Below are 19,230 nucleotides of genomic sequence, written 5' to 3'. Positions count from 1 at the left end.
AGTCAGTTCTTCGAATCAGGTGGCCAAAGTATTGGCGCTTCAGCTTCAGCATCAGTCCTTCCAATTAATATTCAGGACTGATTTCCTTTAGGATGGACTGGTTGGATCTCCTTGCAGTCCAAGGGACTCTCAAGAGTCTTCTCCAACACCACAGTTCAAAAGTATCAATTCTTTGGCACTCAGCTTTCTTTTAGGACTTCCCTGGTGGCTCAGACGGTAAAGCGTCTGTCTACAATGCGGGAGACCCGGGTTCGATCCCTGGGTCGGGAAGATCCCCTGGAGAAGGAAATGGCAATCCACTCCAGTACTATTGCCTGGAAAATCCCATAGATGGAGGAGCCTGGTAGGCTACAGTCCATGGGGTTGCAAAGAGTCAGACACGACTGAGCAACTTCACTTTCACTTTCAGCTTTCTTTATTGTCCGACTCTCACATCCAAACATGACTACTGGAAAAACCATAGCTTTGACTAGACAGACCTTTGTTTGCAAAGTAATGTGCTATCTAGGTTGGTCACAGCTTTTCCCCAAGGAACAAGCATCTTTTACTTTCATGGCTGCAATCACCATCTGCAGTGATTTTGGAGTCCCCAAAAATAAAGTCTGTCACTGTTTCCATTGTTTCCCCATCTGTTTGCCATGAAGTGATGGGACCGGATGCCATGATCTTAGTTTTCTGAATGTTGAGTTTTAAACTAACTTTTTCACTCTCCTCTTTCACTTTGATCAAGAGGCTCTTTAGTTCTTCTTCACTTTCTGCCATAAGGGTGGTGTCATCTGCATATCTGAGGTTATTGATATTTCTCCCGGCAATCTTGATTCCATCTTGTGCTTCCTCCAGCCCAGCGTTTCTCATTATGTACTCTGCATATAAGTTAAATAAGCAGGGTGACAATATACAGCCTTGACGTACTCCTTTCCCGATTTGGAATCAGTCTGTTGTTCCATGTCCAGTTCTAACTATTGCGTCTTGACCGGCATACAGATTTCTTAGGAGGCAGGTAAGATGGTCTAGTATTCCCATCTCTTGAAGAATTTTCCACAGTTTGTTGTGATCCACACAGTCAAAGGCTTTGGTGTAGTCAATAAAGCAGAAGTGGATGTTTTTCTGAAACTCTCATGCTTTTTCGATGATCCAATGGATGTCGGCAATTTGACCTCTGGTTCCTTTGCCTTTTCTAAATCCAGCTTCAACATCTGGAAGTTCACGGTTCACATACTATTGAAGCCTGGCTTGGAGGATTTTGAGCATTACTTTGCTAGCTTGTGAGATGAAATGTGCCCTTGCTGCTGCTGCTGCTGCTAAGTCGCTTCAGTCGTGTCCGACTCTGTGCGAGCCCATAGACGGCTGCCCACCAGGTTCCCCCATCCCTGGGATTCTCCAGGCAAGAATACTGGAGTGGGTTGCCATTTCCTTCTCCAGTGCATGAAAGTGAAAGGTGAATGTGAAGTCGTGTCTGGCTCTTAGAGACCCCATGGATTGCAGCCCACCAGGCTCCTCGGTCCATGGGATTCTCCAGGCAAGAGTACTGGAGTGGGGTGCCATTGCCTTCTCCAATGTGCCCTTAAAACCCACTATTTTCCTAGTCCATTCACTTTCTAGCTTCCCTAGAAGATACCTTCATCTGCTGAGTGAGTATGGCCCACCTGCCACCCAGCCTACCACCCATCCCATTCGGTGTCATAAAGTCCAGCTGATCTACCTCAAAATTTTTTTTATTTTAATTAATCTCTGACTCAGTAATTCCACCTCTAGGACCCTATCTTGAATAATTAGAGGGATGTCCAAATACATATATGTTCAAGGATGTTTATTGAAACAATATTTATAAAAACAACCAATAATTCCCACAATAGAGACAGGTTTACAGAAAGTATGGGACAATCATACCATGGGCATTTTACAGTTATTCAAAATCATGTTTTTGCAGACTACTCAGTGATAGGGGAAAATGTGTATACCATATAGTTCAAGGTTAAAAATACTCAAGATGTCAAACTGTACACAGAGTAGGATTCAATAATTTGAAGTATGAATACATATAGATGCGTATATACATATACCACAAATTGAAAAATGACTAAAAAGTATGTATAAATTTAATGCTTGCTATTTTTATGCAAGGAGGTTATGGGAGATTTTATTTTCTCATTCAGAGTTTTCTGTATTTTCCAGTTATCCTCAAATTATCAGGTAATGCTTTCACATTTAGAAAAATAATAAATAAATGTTAATAATAATAATATAAAAGTGAGATCAAAAGTGTTCCAAAAGATAGAAACATAAATACGGAATGTCTTTTTTTTTTTTTTCTTTTATAAATGGCTAAATCTTCCAGCTAAAAAGTTTTTATTTCCAGTAGAAGTAGTACTTGTAGTACTTGCATTCTTTCCTTGACTGGATTTGGATACAGGATCCACTGCAACGTATTTGATTTGGAAACCTCCTGCAGTCACTGAAGCATCACTTAGGAACTTCAATGTCATGACATTTCCTGGGGAGGAGGAAGATGCAGAAGAACCAAGATGTTACTTTCCTTCAATTTGGCTGACAGTTCAAAGACTCATCATTCTCATATGGAGAATATAAAAATTCATGATCAAGACTCCTAGAATTCAGAACTATATTTTCAAATTGTTGAGTCTGTAGTATCATTGCCAGGTGAAGCAAGGACTTCCAGATTTTTCCTGTGGCTCTCTAATCTGTCCTACAGGAAATTTTGTCTATTCTGTTTTAAAAGGTTTTCTGTGTAGAAGGAACATCCGTAGAATTACAGGAGAACAGCAGGCAGTTCAAACCAGTGAGATATAAATGGGTTATTTACTAAATGATGGCAACAAACCTTGCATTTGTTAAGAAAAAGAAAAAAAGGAAAAAAAGCCACAAAGCTAGATCTCTCTTTTAAACAAAGCACTTAACTACATTTTACCTGCATTAAAGACCAACATGTACCAAAAATACAAAAGAAAAACTTCATTATATGAAATATGTAGGGATATTTTTCTTTTTCATGTGGGAAAAGCCTTCTTAATCCAAATCACAAATCCAGATTTCTTTGCAAAACCCCCATACACACTGAATGCTAATGTTTGGTTTTGTCAAGCACAGCTTTAAATGTCTTTCATCTTATTTTCCACAGTAACATGATGAAGTGCATACTATTAAAATAGTCATTTTATAAATGAAATTGAGGCACAGAGAGCCTGAGTAGCTTGCCCAAGGCCACAGGGTTTTAAATGGCAGAACCAGGTTTGAACCTAGAGTTCATGCTCTGGTCTACTGCACTCTTCTCAAACTTGGGAGAGCTGCTTAAATGAAAAAAAGAAATGTTTTCTTGTAGACTACTCAACTGGTTAAAATAAAAATGGGCACAGTGGGGCCTACTGCTAATTTGCTGGCATCTATCCACATCTATGGCTTCCCACATGGACAGTAATAAAGAATCCACCTATCAATGCAGGAGACACAAAGTTGTGGGTTTGATCCCTGGATCAGGAAGATTCCTTGAAGAAGGAAATGGCAACCCACTCCAGTATTCTTGCCTGGAAAATTCTATGAACAGAGGAGCCTGGCGGGCTACAGTCTGGGGATCGCTAAGAGTCAGACTCGACCGAACATACACACACGCACACCCCTAAATGTACATTACTTGTGACCCCGAAATTTCACTTTTAGGAATTGACTCTTAAAAAAAATAGCACTAACAAGTAGAAGTATGAAAATATATAGGGGACTTCCCTGGTGGTTCAGTGCCTAAGACTCTGCACTCCCAATGCAGGGAGCCAGGGTTCAATCCCTTGTCAGGGAACTGTATCCTACATGCCACAACTAAGACCCAGCACAGACAAAGGAATAAATATATATTTTTAAATGTCTAGTGGAATGTTGACTAGCAAAAGACAAAAAAATCAGCAACAACTGCCTTCAGGATGTTAAATATTGGTGTATGACAAATTATGGCACCTATTAAGAGTCATTAAAAAGAACTCGAGTGATCTACATATACAGGGCTTCCCAATTACACTGTGACTTTGAAGTAGCTCCATAGTCTCCATGTATGTAATGTTTGTTACAGGAAGACATCTGGAAAGATGGACACCACATAGTTGTCCAATGCCTTTCTTGGGTAGGGAGAGGTGAGAAGAGTGGGCACTTTCTTTTCTTATATACCTTTTATTAAAGTGGTACATGGAGAAGGCAATGGCACCCCACTCCAGTACTCTTGCCTGGAAAACCCCATGGATGGAGGAGCCAGGTGGGCTGCAGTCCATGGGGTCACTAAGAGTCGGACACGACTAATCGACTTCTCTTTCACCTTTCACTTTCATGCATTGGAGAAGGAAATGGCAACCCACTCCAGTGTTCTTGCCTGGAGAATCCCAGGGGCGGGGCAGCCTGGTGGGCTGCCGTCTATGGGGTCACACAGAGTCGGACACGACTGAAATGACTTAGCAGTAGCAAAGTGGTACAACTATGGGTAGTTTTTAGTTTATTTTCTGTTTTTGTTTTTTAATATAAATATCCTGGGGTGAGTAAGCATATATTTAAGAAGAAAACTAGATTAAAATGTTAACAGCAGTATCTTGACTGAGAGGATAGTACTTTAAACTTATTTTATATATTCTTTTTCTATTACTCTGTATCAGTGTGTATTCTTCCTGCTGTTTTGCTAAATCTTTGGCATTTTATTTAATTATGTTCTTTCTGTTGATTTGTTTCTCTTTGAATAATAAATTGTGTGGGTTTTTCTTTTTTTAGTTTCTCGCAGTTGTGCCAGAAAAACACTGATTTGGTGTTACATTTGGAGTCTGTTTTAGACAAAATAAGAAAAATGTCAATTTTCAGGCTTCCTTTGGATTCTCCCTCTGTTTCACTTTTTTAAAAATAGAGTTCTCACCCCCCTCCCAACTACCCTCCTACATCTCATAAAATGTCTTCTTTTAGTTTTCTGTTAACATGAAATATGTTCTCAAGTAAAGAATAAGAGATAAATAAAAAGTTTAAAAGATTACTCTTCCTAAGGAGATTGTGACATAGTAATGAATTAATAAACTTTAAGCATTAATCATTCCAGTACTGAACAAGAATTTCCATCTCTTGCAATGATTCATCAATGAAAATTGCAGGCACTGCAAAGCTAGGGTGTGGGACTAATTCAGCTTGTAGTATCTCAGTTTAAGGACTGTTTGGAAACTGCAATTCAATGTAGCTTTGGTGTTTTTAGTTGCAGAAGTATTGTGATAATTTTTTTTTTTTTTAATGTTTTGGAGGAAAACAAGCCAGAATGCGAATTACTGGTGTGAGTGATGAAAATAAAGAGAAAAATGAAGACATCGAAGAAAGTAAAAGTTCTTAGCCAGAAAGTAGCAGTTTGAGGCAACAGCAGTGGTATTGCTCATTGCGATAAATGTATGCTGCTCCTGGAACATTTCTTGGTGCACATTTCAAGGAACAGTCTCATAAAATAATTAGCAAGAGGAAAAAGATCTGGAAAACATTGCTCACTATAGTTAGTCTTTTAAGATTAACTATGCATAATTAGCATAGTAAAAGTTCTCTAATGTCTTCTAACAAAGAAACCTGTTTAACCCAATGTTTCCCCAATTTACCTGACCTTAGAGCCCTTTTATCATGTAATATCTATTAGAAACACCTAACAGATCTGTGATCTTCATAAGACTTCCTTGGGATTGCTGTACTAATGTGAAAATGCAATAAATACAATTTAAAATTTTTTTCAGTGATAAATGATATTTTTAACAACATGGCAAATTACTTCAATCCTTTATCGATGAAAACTTTGGGCCTTTTGTTACCACATTTTATGGGAATTATAAGATACAGCAGTATTTATGGATTTGCAGACCCAAGACTATTTCAGACTGCATGTCCTGCAAGTAACCAGAGACTACACACTTTATAAGTTTAAATAGTTCTTTGCCTTTTGCAAGCTAGCAAGCCCTGTCTGTCTTCAGTTCTCAACTTTAAAAAGTTATGTAGTAATAACTGTTGGATCCTTCACTTTCAGTGACACTGAGAAAGCAAATCATAGTTTTGTTCCTCAATTTAGAGCCATTACCTGTGCTAATGATGTCTTCTGGAAGCTCATCTCCACAGTATCTGAAAGAGAATTTTTAAAAAGGAGAGGTCACATGAATAATTATAATATAGCTCTTGCAAGTGACTAACTGATAATTGATGTACTTTAAATTTCTCCTAAGATGTGCGTGGGTGCGTGTGTACTCAGTCGTACCTGACTCTTTGCAACCCCATGGACTATAACCCGCCAGGCTCCTCTGTCCATGGAAATTTTCCAGGCAAGAATACTGGAGTGGGATGCCATTGCCTACTCCAGTTCCTCTAAGTAATGGCTCTGCTGCTGCTAAGTCGCTTCAGTCGTGTCCAACTCTGTGCGACCCTGTAGACGGCAGCCCACCAGGCTCCCCCGTCCCTGGGATTCTCCAGGCAAGAACACGGGAATGGGCTGCCATTTCCTTCTCCAATGCATGAAAGTGAAAAGTGAAAGTGAAGTCACTCAGTCGTGTCTGACTCCCAGCAACCCCATGGACCGCAGCCCACCAGGCTCCTCCGTCCATGGGACCCTCCAGGTGAGAGTACTGGAGTGGGGTGCCAGTAATGGCTCACTTTTCTATTCTACTTTATTTTTACTAGAATTTATAAGAGAGCCTGTGTGAGTGCTAAGTTGCTTCAGTATGTCTGACTCTGTGTGACCGGATGGACTGTAGCCCACCAGGCTCCTCTGTCCATGGGATTCTCCCGGCAAGAATACTGAAGTGGGTTGCCATGCATTCCTCCAGGGAATTTTCCCGACCCTGGGATTGAACCCAAGTCTCTTACATCTCCTGCACTGGCAGGCAGGTTCTTTACCACTAGAGCTACCTGGAAAGCCCTTGTAAGAGAGAAGAGAGGCTAAAATATTGTTTGAAATAGACTTCTTGCAGTATTGAGATTCTTAGGAAAGAATTTGTGGCATTTCTACTCTGTGTGTCTACAAAGTTTTTGTGTGGTAAACAATTTGAATCTATTTGGGAAATTTTAAAAATTTGTTTCTGATTAATCTCATGAAGTTTTCTTCACAGTTAAAGAAGAATGGGGGTGTGACTGATTTAAAAAGGAAAAAATTACGTTGGACCTTATAAGATGATGTGATTTTTATCTGAATCATGGCTTGAAAGGAATTCCCTTGCACATAATTATATAGAAAGTAAGGGTTTTTGTTAGTTTCTAATGAAAAAGTAGTTTATTCCAGAGAAGGAGAAAGTCTATCATAAAGGTAAATCACACAATATAATCCAATAAATAACAAATTAGCCTGTAGCTTAAAAGTCATTTTATTTAGAACTGTAATTGATTTCTGAAACTAGATTTAGAATAAAAATGTTATCTTAAGTCCCAAGGTAGGAGGTCCGTTCTTTCAAAAAAGACTTTGTTCTTAAGTCCTCAGATCCTACTTCTAGTCTTCTTCAAACTATTTTTTAAAACTATTTGTATTTCTTTCCATAGTAGTAGTCTCAGCTAAAGAACAAAACAACAGCAAAAAAACACTTTCCATCCAAAAACTGCTATTCATTTATGCAAGAAATGCCTTTGTTTGCCTTTCTACTTAAGTTACAGATTTCAAAGTCAATAAAAAGATATTGTCTATTATTTTAAATTATCCCCACTACTATTTTCTTTCATTAAATTACTACCATGGGTAATAGAGAATTTATAACCAATAATCCATTGATGATAGATATTTAAAATACACACTAAGTGGGGACCTGAATATATAAAACACCTAACTGTGCTCTCTTTAATTTATAATATTTCATACAATGTTGCAAAATTTGTATTGTAAAATGTAAACTATATTAAAGATACTGGGTGAGAACACGCACCAAAAATATTGTGTCCCAGGATGTTGAAAAACCAGGAGAGAAATACTGAGGAAAGGAACATTTGTTTTTTCATGGCAAAGAAAGCTATTTTTAAGAAGATACCCACTGTATAATTAGCTGAACTGTATGAGAGAAGGGGCTCTAGAGTACTTGTTTAGCCTGTATCCTTAATGCTTAGTACAGTGCTTTGTACACAGAAAAAAGGCAACAATTACTGAATTTAGGTTGACAGAAATCAGAACACTTAAAAACCCCAACAAATTTCCCATCCTACATATCTTCTTTCTCCTGTTAGTCAGATCTTGAGGTCTGCCTAAATAGAATATTTAACTGTTACAACTTAGCAAATCAAAAAGTAGCTATCACTATTTTAATCATAAGTAGAGGTAGCAGCTGACTATGGCTTGTTAGGACTAACAGTGGAAAGAAAAATCTTCGTTAGGAAAGTTAGGAAAGGAAAGAATGTTGCAGGGGAATAGATAAACTGGAAAATCAATATTGTAGGGGAGGGGCAGTTGGGGGGAAATTAAAGAAGCATCATGCAAAATATCAGATGTTCATTAGCTTCCTGTATGGAGAAGCAACACATACCTTCCCACAAAGCCGTGGACATCATCGTAACTGTCGTATACTTCAACATAGTCAGCCAAGCAAGCTGGGTCATCTTCAAGGTCAAAGTCCAAAAAACTCAGGTGAATGCGCTGACCATACTTGAGTCTAATGTGCCAGTAGCAGATTTGGTTATCATCATACTCATTTGGGAAGCCTGGAGATTTAAAAATTCTCTTTGGATCTGTAAACACACCACCACACTCCTTTGCTGAAATGAGAAAAGAAAAAATAAAGCATTTAAAAAGATGATTCCTACTTTAAAAAGATATTCATTTCTTAGTGTCCATCTATTTAGTACTTTTTATGAAATAAAAATAAAGACATGAATAAATACATAGCCTCCATAGTATATTGTGTGTAATTGTAGCTGAAGAATAACTATTTTTTTTGTTAATAGTTGCTAAATTCTCAAAAATAAACATAGACCACTTGTGATTTTTTTAAAAAAAGTAAAGTAGCAAAAAGAAATAATTGTGCTCCTGTTTACATTTCTTGCTCTGTTCACATTTTAAGCATAGAGCACACATCTTAAGTGCACACTTATATGTGTTTTGACAAATCTTGATACATATACCTACCTGTATTGCCAACATATACGTACTTCACCAACATATATCTATATCACCAGCTATGACAGGGATTTTGTCCTGTGGTGTCACCACTGTGTCTTCAGGGACTTGAACACTTAGAATAATGCATCCAATAAATTCTGTTTGGAAAATCCTTATAAAGACCACTAGGGAACTTGAAGGTCATTCTAATCCAGTTAAAAGGAAGAATTTATAATCATTCTATACTCCTTTTACTGGTTTAAATTAGCAACTTAATTCTAATACGATTTGAGGATTTGGTGGAGGTATCTCTGTTGATTTTTTCAAGTCATTTACCATTTCATAGATTTCTGTCATGTCCCATAACCTCTTATAAGAGCGAACAATCTCTACCAGAACAGTAATTTTGCAGTATGACCTAGAAGGAAAGCTATAGAAGGGTCCCAGCTCATTTTAATTCCATATCAACTAAATGTCTAGTGTCTTAAAAAAAAGATGGAAACTGGAAATTCAAAAATAATCTGAGTGGTGGTGTGGAGGTGGTGACTTTGGTAGTATTCAAAGATATTTTTATTGTATCAATTAGAAGCTTTTTACAAGAATATTCTTCTTTAAAATAACTATGATAAAAAATTGTGCTAGAATCCCTAACACCATAGAGGTTAAGGAGCTTGTGTCTCCAGGGCAGAATAGGCTCTTAGAAAGGCCAGGGAGTGACAAGGAAGGTCAGCAACCTAGTCTGAGCTCGGTGACCAGTCTGTACCTCAGTGTCTTCATTGATAAAATAAATGTAGTCATGCCTCTTCTGTTACCTCCCTCACAGCACTATTCTGAGGATAAATATAGAGGATAGCTTAATGGTATTATGCAAAGTGTAAGCTATTCATATTGTTATTAAATATTATAAAATATATAGTGTTTATGTGCACATAAGGGGCTTCCCTGGTGGCTCAGATGGTAAAGAATCTGCCTGTAATGCAGGACACCCAGGTTGGATCCCTGGGTTGGTAAGATTCCCCTGGAGAAGGGAATGGCTACCCACTCCAATATTCTTGCTGGAGAATTCCACGGACAGAGGAGCCTGGTGGGCTACACAGTCCATAGAGTCTCAAAGAGTCAGACGTAACTGAGTGACTAACAAGTGCCTACTTTGGGAGTGATTTTCCCTGTCCCATAGCATCCTACATTTACATATATATAATATCTATATATAAATAATATTTACATATATATATTCTGTACACATTTTCCCAGAGTGAAAAGTATTTAGCCTCTATGAGAAATAAATACAACTTACAAAAATTTGTAAGTTAATTTGGCATTCTTATAAAAGAGCAATGAAATGTACAGAATCCTAGGAGACTTGTTCTTACTCAATTCTCAGCTTACTTTTAGATTCAGTGACATGCTGATTATTTAGGATGTGGTTAACCTGAAGGGGACAGGGGGCCGCCTGAACTAGCAATGGGAGAAACACAGTTCACTGAAAAATGATTGAAATGAAAAAAAAAATCATAACAGTATCAGGAAAATAATGATTATTAATTAATCAATATCTCCAAGTTAGAGTAAGAAGAGAAACGCCTATATAAGTATATTTAAGGAAAAGGGGGAGTTCCCTGGTGGCCTAGCGGTTTGGATTCTGGGCTTTCACTTCCTTGGCCTGGGTTCAATCCCTGGTTGGGGAACTGAGATCCTGCAAGCAGTGCAGCACAACCAAAAAAAAAAAAAAAGGAAGAGAAGAGGGGAGAGAGAGGAAAAGGAGGAATATAAATTATAAACAGTGACTAAATATAGGACTAAATGTTGTATGTGTGCTTGCGTGCTCAGTTGTATCCAACTGTTTGTGACCCCATGGACTGTAGCTAGCCAGGGTCCTCTGTCCATGGAATTTCCCAGGCAAGAATACTGGAGTGGGTTGCCATTTCCTACTCCATAAATGTAGTATAGTCCAGGCTTAATGCATGTCAAAGTGGTTTGAAAGAGTCTATATGAATGCACTGTAAGTATTTATTCATATTTTGTCTCAAGTGAGAGTAGGTGATAGCTCTAGACAAAATTCTTTTCTACCAGAGTACATATTATTTTGAGATATAGGTTAGCTACAAATGTGAGAAACTGTTCTCCAATGACTAATATTATTAAACAGTAACAAATTCTATAATACTATGCTAGAACTTCACTGTAACTCTCCTACTTGTGCTACAGACTTTCTCATAAAGTAGATCCAAATGGGATACCACCTGAGGATATTTATGATCATAAATGTAGGAAATAGTTTGTGACATGTTGTAACAGTTTGTGATATTATCCTGGGGGAAATAAATCCCCAAACAGTCTACTTTTTCTCTAAGAGCGTGGAGCAAGAATTACTCTTCATAGTAATTATGATGAGTTAATTTTCTCTTTAAAGTTTTCCTGACTACAATCAACCATGGAAAAAGAATATGAATAAAACATATACTATATAATAATAACTAGAATATCCAGTATATATTCATTAAAAAAAAACACAGAGTGGGAGTTGCTTAGTTTGGAAGTTTAAGAGTTTATATACAAAAAGAAATTAGGAAAAACAATTTGTTTATTCTGTCTCCTTTTTCTCATTCTATTAAAAAGATAACTTTGAACAGTTAACATTTTGTAGTATTATACTACTTCATGCTGCTGCTGCTGCTAAGTCGCTTCAGTCGTGTCCGACTCTGTGCGACCCCATAGACAGCAGCCCCCCAGGTCCCGCCGTCCCTGGGATTCTTCGGGGAAGAACACTGGAGTGGGTTGCCATTTCCTCCTCCAATGCATGAAAGTGAAAAGTGAAAGTGAAGTCACTCAGTTTTAGCTAATTCACTGTGATAAGTTTATAATCTGCTTTTTTTTTTTTTTCCTTTGTGCACAGGAAGTTCCCTGGCACAGAAAACTAAATTTGAGATCTCACTTGCCTACTAATTATCAGCTGTCTGATCTGGGGAAAGTACTTAAGTTCTTGAACTTTTGGTTTCCTGAATTCTAAAATGAGTATAACAACTCCTTGAAGAGTTGTGAACATTAAGTGACAGTGTGGATGAAGGGACATAAGTCAGTGTTTGGCACAACATAATCGTTCAATAAATGGTAGTTGTTATTAATAATTATCATTACTGGGGACTTCCCTTGTGGTCAAGTACTTAAGAGTCTGGCTTGCAGTACAGGGCCCACAGGTTTGAGCCCTGGCTGGTGAACCAAGATCCCACATGCCATGGGGCAGCTGAGCCTACACGCTGCAACTAAGACCTGATGCAGCCAAATGTACATTTAAAAACTTTTTAAAATTATCGTCATTAAATTGATTTGTCTCTAGAAAAAGAAGACATTTCTTTTTCATAACATGTAACTGTTTTTGTATAGTATAAAATTACTGTTTTCCACAAACCATGTGGGTTGTAGCAATATGCATCCCATCTTTCACTTCTATTGAGACGGATTCCGTAATCGATAATACCAGTTTTTCCAAATCCACAGTTGGGCCCTGGCTTCACAATAGGGTATCCAACTCTGCCCTTGGCCATCCACCCAGCAGCACAGACATGAAATCCTGCAAGAGAATGGAAGGGTAATGGCTTAACTTGTATGTTCCCTCAGCTGAGCAAAGGTCATCTCAACCAAGATGGCCCCTCCCAACAGGGACAGTGTCTTAACTGCCGAAATCCAGTTCATATATAAGGGGAAAAACGGTTTTCTTAAAAAATAAAGCTTGAACACATATAAAAGTTCTTATAACATCTGACTTTTACTAGAAAATGACATCTTGGCAAAAAAAAAAAAAAAAGATGGGCTAAGAAATAATGATACCATGGATATGAAAACAATCCAATTTCAGAGCTGGCTTCTTATCACAAATAACCCTACTAGTGCCATGAGATAACTAAAATTATCACCAATACTGAAAAAAATTTTTTCAAATGATTGTGTCTCTTTCAGTATCAATTAAGATATTGCTAATATTTTTAAAAATTTGAATAAAGATAAAAGTACTCAACATTTCAAACAAAGCCTCAGCCCTGTTTTCCTTGCTCAGCTTTGGAGGCTCTTTTAATATTTGCCAATGCCATTCAAGAACGATTTGACTACAAGTCCCTGGTGGCTAGTAATGGCTCTGGCTTTTGCATGTATCATTCCAGTTACTGTGTCATACACAGCCCTGTGGGTATAGTCTGAGCCGTCATCTGGGGAAGACTCTGGGCCATTTTTGAAAACTCCTTCATTTTTGTCTTGGGTAATATAAAATATTTTCATGAGCTTTGCCAGGTATGTTCCTGTAAGCAAAGGGATTTCTTTAATGGAGAAGATAATTCTGAATGGAGGTGGCCTTTTGGATTCTCCTGAAAGTCCAGGAGAGACAGTAGCAGCCCGCTCACTCTCTCCCAATCCCTAGCTTTTATTATAAAGAAGCAAACAGTATTTGTTAATTACTGAGTTTTCACCAGGTGTCCTGACATCATCTTCCCAGTATCTTTCATCTGGTGCTTTACAACTCTTTTCCTCATGGCTTTTGATCCTAAAATACAAATGTATTCTCCCACTTAATGTTAAAAAAGAAAAGGAAAAACTTGAAAAAAAATCACTAAATTCACTGTTTCTTCTACCAAGTGAATTTCTCTGTAAGATTCAACATAGTAACATCATTTAACAGCTGAGGAAACCCACAGAGATCAAGAAAAGATAAAATGGTATAATATTAAAAATGAATAGCAATGGCTTAGAATTAATGAGGAAATTAAATGATATCGAGATGATATCTTCATTTTCTTTTGACTTTAATTTATTTGCTCTGAATGGGAGGTGACCGCAACTCCGTTGCTTGTTTTAGAAACTGTCCACCATCTAGCTCTAGGCAGAGAAAATGGGAGAAGCCAGAGGAACTATTAGAAGAGGTGGAGAAGTAAGTCTTACTAAGTGGTTGCAGGAAAGGTGGAAAAACTTTTTTTCCAAGGGTGAAAAAGAAGAAATATTATATTCAAAGCAGTTACCAATTTTTCTGGCTGCCTCTAACTGCTTGTAGGTGGCAAGATGGCCACCTTCATATTCACACACCGCCTTCGCTTCTGCATAGGTGAGCTTGTATTTGCCGGACCGTGCTTCCCTGTGGTAGACGCCTGCTGCTTGTTCTGTGAATTCACAAAATGTCGTAAATGCACTGTTATCCATTCTTGTTGAACAAGGGAAATTTTGTGGCCTCATCTGGAAGATTACATCAGCTATTGTTCCTGCCAAAGGGTTCCCTGGGTCGGCTGCCTTGAGTGGCTGAGTTTTCATTGTTAGAAAGCTTTGGGAAACATTTTGAATGAGGGGAATTTTGGGGGGATACAGAGAGAAACTCGAGACTAAGTTATGTTTTTGAACTGAGAGCCTGAAATAAAGTTTTAATACAGCATTGTATTTCTGCACTATCCAAAGGTGATAAAGTTTTAACTTGTGTTTTTTGGCTTTGTTTTAAAAACTTGGAAAGGTAAACACTAGGAAAAGAAAAGGAATGAAAATTGGCTCATAATGAAGGAGAAAAATAAGCCAAAATATCCATTTGAGAGAAATGAGTAATGCAATGTTGTTGAGAATTTAGTAAACAAATAAAAAACAGAGAAACAGTTTGAAAGAATCCAAAGGCACCAAATAGTGCATTAAAGAAAAGAAAAATAGATATAACTACAGCTGAGAAAAAGTGCAACACACCTGACTACCAGTTCCTAAGTTCTTTACCTGGTTTGTCTTTTTTTAGTTCCCGTTTGTTCCCAGCACATTTTAGATGGTATTAAGTCTTACGTGAGCTGTCTCCTAGTAGATCACTGTTAAAATGGATTGTTTTGAGTTTGGAGTGCATTTTGCCATAGAAACAATGTGAAAAGATTCCCAGGACAATAATCATAACATAGCTCTAATAGTTCTGTGTAGACTATCAAGATTATTGTTAAGTCTTTTACCCCGACCTGTGTAATCAGACACCATTAAGACCATTTCCAACAAGAATTTATATTTCTAGCCTTGCAGCAAGATATGAATCCAGCAGTATTAGAAATACTGTTCCTTACTCTCTACCCAAAGCTGAAGTTGACAATGTCAGTTCAATAGGAGAAGCTGCTTGGCATTTTCCCTGCTTTTCTATACTCATGAGATCCTGCTCTTATAGCTTATATGGTAAAAGCCTATCACGCATACACAGTGCCTTAGTCTGATACTTAGAGGTCAGAAAACACAAGGAACATCAAAGTCATTTGCCCTTTTGAGAGTTACCTCCTTTCCAAGTGTCCTTCATAGGTAAAGCTTCATTGACTCAACTTTTACCAGTTTCCAATGTAGCTGTTTTAAGAATTTACCATGAGGTACTTTGCTAGGTTCTGGGGAATCAAGCCCTGTTCTTAAGCAACTTGGGCACTAATGGGCAAGACAAGTGCATCTATTTTGAAGTACAGGGATACTGAGGCTTTTAGTAGAGAAGAGGAACATGTAGTACTTACTAATATATGTGATGGAGATGATTGTTACTTTTTAAAAATGTTAGAATTGTATTTGTTCTCTAAAAGATCTTTATTTGAAAAAAAATTATTTTGTCTGCCCAGATTTCTCAAACTAAAATTTCCTGTATATTTTACTCCCCAAATAAAAATCTGATGTATTAGAAACAAGACAGCAAGGTAAGTCCCACATCACCAAATGAAGACTTAAGTATAGTTTCAGCTTACCCAGAAATGGAATCTTAAACCAGTCAGTCAGAAGACTCCTGATCATCACTAGTTAGATCATCTGCCTGATAGACCGCTGCTATCCCCTAAAGGAATGCAATTTAGCCATCAAAAGCCTACTTTTTTGCTACTAAAACTTCCTCATGCCTGCTCCTTTCTGCCTATGAAAGTTTTGCATTTTGTACCACTCCTTGGAGCTCCTTCTGTTAAATTGGATGCTGCTGAATTCAAATGGATTGTTGCTCAGATAAACTCCAAATTTTAAGTATGCCTCAGTTTTTCTTTTAACAGAGGTTTGGAGGGGAAAAAAATAAGCAGAAAGATTAAAAAAATAATTTAAGTTTTCTTCCCAGTAGTTTTTCTTAAAACTTTGGTACCTCTTGAAGCTTGTCTAGTAATAAGATAGTAACAAATAGCAGTGATGTCTATACTATAATTTTTAATTGATTAAATGATACTAATATTCCACATTGCTCCTGAAAGAGACCCAAACTTCCTATTATCTTGCCTTATGAACAAGTTGAGAACTCTTGGCATGTGTACTTGAATATTTTAAGCACAGATTTATTTTAAAATATTTCTTAATTCAGAATTTATACTACTAAAATGGTCCTTTGAATAATGAGTCTTAATCTAAAGAGTTTCACCTTTCAGAAGAAGTAATAATTTATTAATTTTTCTAGTTGTCATTCATTAAAATTGAAAATCTGCTTAACCAATAATTTCCTTTTCCTTTTATTAATAGTAAGTGGTAACAGTAGCAGGTTGGCTCTGATTTCTACTTCTGGTTCTGTGATAGACCAGTTGTGTGACCTTGTATAAATTACTGCTTGAACCTCAGTTTCTTCATCGATCAAATGGGACTAATGATAGTTATTTTTTGGAATATACAAACCATGAAACCTATAAGCATTGCTTCTGGATCCTAGTAGGAGCTCATGATAATGTTACTTTTCCCTTCTCCTTTTTCAGATTCGAAACAGTGTTTAAAAGGAATTGCTTATTTGTACATTTTAAAATTTTCCATTTAAACTAGTTGGAGTCACTTGTCCTTATGTGTCTTAAAATTTACTATCTAAGAAATTAGAGTATACAGGAGTTAAAAATAAACCTTAGGGTCCCTTACTTCAGACTTCTCATTTTACCAGCATGGAACTGAGACCAAGAATTTTAAGTGCTTATTCTAGATAGTTGCTAGCAGATTCCTGCCTTATAATTCAACTCTCTTCCCCCTCTAAACAGTTTTCTAATACTACATGATCTAACCAACTATAAACAGTTTATGCCAGGCTGACTGGTCAATAATTTGTCCCACTTTGAAGCAATATGCAATCACTCCAGGCCACAGATGTGCAGCATACTATTAACAAATATTTGGGTTTGCTTCCCTCTACCTCTGGGACAGAATTCTATTGTCCAGGTTTCTATTTTGGTGATATACAACATCACTTAAAAAAAAAAAAAAAACAAACCCCAAACTACATTTTACTTCATCATTAGAGAATTTGACAGAATTTCAGTTTATCCGTTTGGGTTCAACTCTTACTAGCTTTATGAGCCTCTTTTTCATTTCTGACAAATAGGTGTATGTTTCCCAAGTTCAATGGTGTGTAATGAAAATAAACAGAAAGACTTGCTCATTCCTCTAGTAAATTCCAGACCCCATCTTGGCCAAATGGATTGCTCTGTTCAGCATGAAAGTAGTTCGCTGGCTCAAGCTGAAAAAAGAGGCAGTAAGGCTGTGCATTGCAAATTGAGCTTTTTAATGAAATCCGCATGGCTGTAGTTATTACCAGAAAGAAATACGCTGAAAGGGAAGATATTCTACAACTCTGTGCCGCTTAGCAAGCATAAAATCAAGATCTAGGTTAATTTTGCTTTCTTTTTATTTCTTTGTTTTATATAAGGATCTGTCGATTCTCTTCTTGAGCAATTCAAATTCTCCATCAGATACAACAGTGAACATAAAGCAATAATAATCTGTATCATGAGAATTAAAACATTGTTTAGAGTACTCTATGGAGCATTTGGGGTTTTATCTATTTAGTTTTTTTTTTTTTGGTCTATTGTTTATATTCTCAGTTAGGCCTATGTCATTTCCTTACATTTAACAAAACAAAACAAAACAACAAAAAAACTTTACTTGTCTAACAGAAGAGGTAGTAAAGTATTTAAATGGCTAGCTCAAACAAAAGAAATCAAGTGATAAGAATGCATTCAGAAATGCAAGCTTTTTTCATTTTTTCTATATTACAAGATGGCTTTGTAAAACTAGTTGAAAGATGTTTGGAAAAACGTGAGCTATACTACAGGTCAGAGTACACAGAGCAGTGATTGTAAAATTATTTTATATTCTAATTTACCTGTTGTAATTCTCTTATGGTTACCTGTTATGAAATCTGACTGCAAATGCATTGAAATAAGAACAAAATAATGTATTAGTAACTTTATTTTGTTAAAGACACTTTCCCCATTATACTACCACACCTGCTTTGAAAATTTTAAAGGGCATATTCATATGGGCTATAAATATTAACCTCTATTTTCTACTCAACAGTTCACTTTATAAAAAGCCATTCTAAAATTTTAGAAGGCAGGAGCACTTAAAAAAGAGTTGATATATACACTCCATCAGCTGTTTTTCCCAAACAATTTTCTTAGAAAACATCAGCCTTAACTAGAAGAGAAAAATTTACAGCTTTGATTCACTTCTGTATGAATTCAAAGAAGTGATTTCCCCAGCAAGAAGCTCATGAGTGAAGTTTCTTACCAAGCCATATGGAGTTATGAAAAATTCCATTCTTGAATCCCCATCCGTGAGCCTCTTCCCATAGCAGGACAAATAAGTAAATTAAGATGATCATATCTCAGTCGTAGAGAAGGAATGTCCTGTTAAGGGCTGCTTGGGATAAATTCTCAGAGCAGAGGCTGAAATGTGCCTGAAACATCTGGTTTCCACATCTTTAAATGTGTTTTTTTTTTTTTCAGCTGTGAGGTCAGCAAGCGCCCTCCAATGGCATTTTCTGCTGTAGAGTTACACAATTAACTCACTGTCTGGGGCAAATCCTCTGACTCATTTGCATTGGCAACTCAAACTAAGGATATAGAACGATCATCTACATTTTAAAATTCACTTACTTAGAAAGGGGATCATTTATTCTGTCTGTCACGGACACTCTTCTGTTAGAAAGTTCTCTATAACTTGGTGCAGATTCAGCAGTGGTTTCAAAAAACAAAAGAGATTTTAAGAGAAACCCCGAGTATCTCATTTGCAGTAAGTCAAATGCGGTATGGGGTTTGGGGTTAAACACTAATCTTGAACTTGACCCTGGTAGTATTACTGATACTTCAGTTTCCCCTAAACATTGTCAAGCTTGAATAGAAGGTTTGAAACAATAAGTGTGCATAGTTGGCCAATTCTGAACTATCTCCAGTGTTGTAGGATTTCTTTAC

General features: G+C 37.0%; 1 protein-coding gene across 1 annotated transcript; it reads right to left on the bottom strand.

The window, feature by feature from the left end:
• Nucleotides 1-1,643: 1,643 nt before the first annotated feature.
• Nucleotides 1,644-18,729, bottom strand: TNFAIP6 (tumor necrosis factor, alpha-induced protein 6). Its single transcript, XM_010839971.1, has 6 exons — nt 18,548-18,729; nt 14,071-14,208; nt 12,474-12,635; nt 8,493-8,721; nt 6,080-6,120; nt 1,644-2,494 (listed from the first exon to the last, which is right to left on the bottom strand). Exons 1-6 carry the CDS (start codon nt 18,639-18,641, stop codon nt 2,316-2,318), a joined length of 843 nt encoding a protein of 280 aa, XP_010838273.1. The 5' UTR covers nt 18,642-18,729; the 3' UTR covers nt 1,644-2,315.
• Nucleotides 18,730-19,230: the final 501 nt, after the last annotated feature.

Source organism: Bison bison, unplaced genomic scaffold (genome assembly GCF_000754665.1).
Source record: "Bison bison bison isolate TAMUID 2011002044 unplaced genomic scaffold, Bison_UMD1.0 scf7180017864139, whole genome shotgun sequence".
In the NCBI taxonomy this organism is placed as follows: domain Eukaryota; kingdom Metazoa; phylum Chordata; class Mammalia; order Artiodactyla; family Bovidae; genus Bison; species Bison bison.
This window is presented reverse-complemented; position numbering and strand designations above follow the sequence as displayed.

Excerpts from the sequence above, each read along its gene's own strand:
- TNFAIP6 (XM_010839971.1), bottom strand. The coding sequence starts at position 18,641 with ATGATCATCTTAATTTACTTATTTGTCCTGCTATGGGAAGAGGCTCAC. Across the intron at positions 14,209-18,547 it reads TCATAACTCCATATGGCTTG|AACAAGCAGCAGGCGTCTAC; the intron begins GTAAGAAACTTC and ends GTGAATTCACAG. Across the intron at positions 6,121-8,492 it reads GTCCACGGCTTTGTGGGAAG|ATACTGTGGAGATGAGCTTC; the intron begins GTATGTGTTGCT and ends ATTCTCTTTCAG.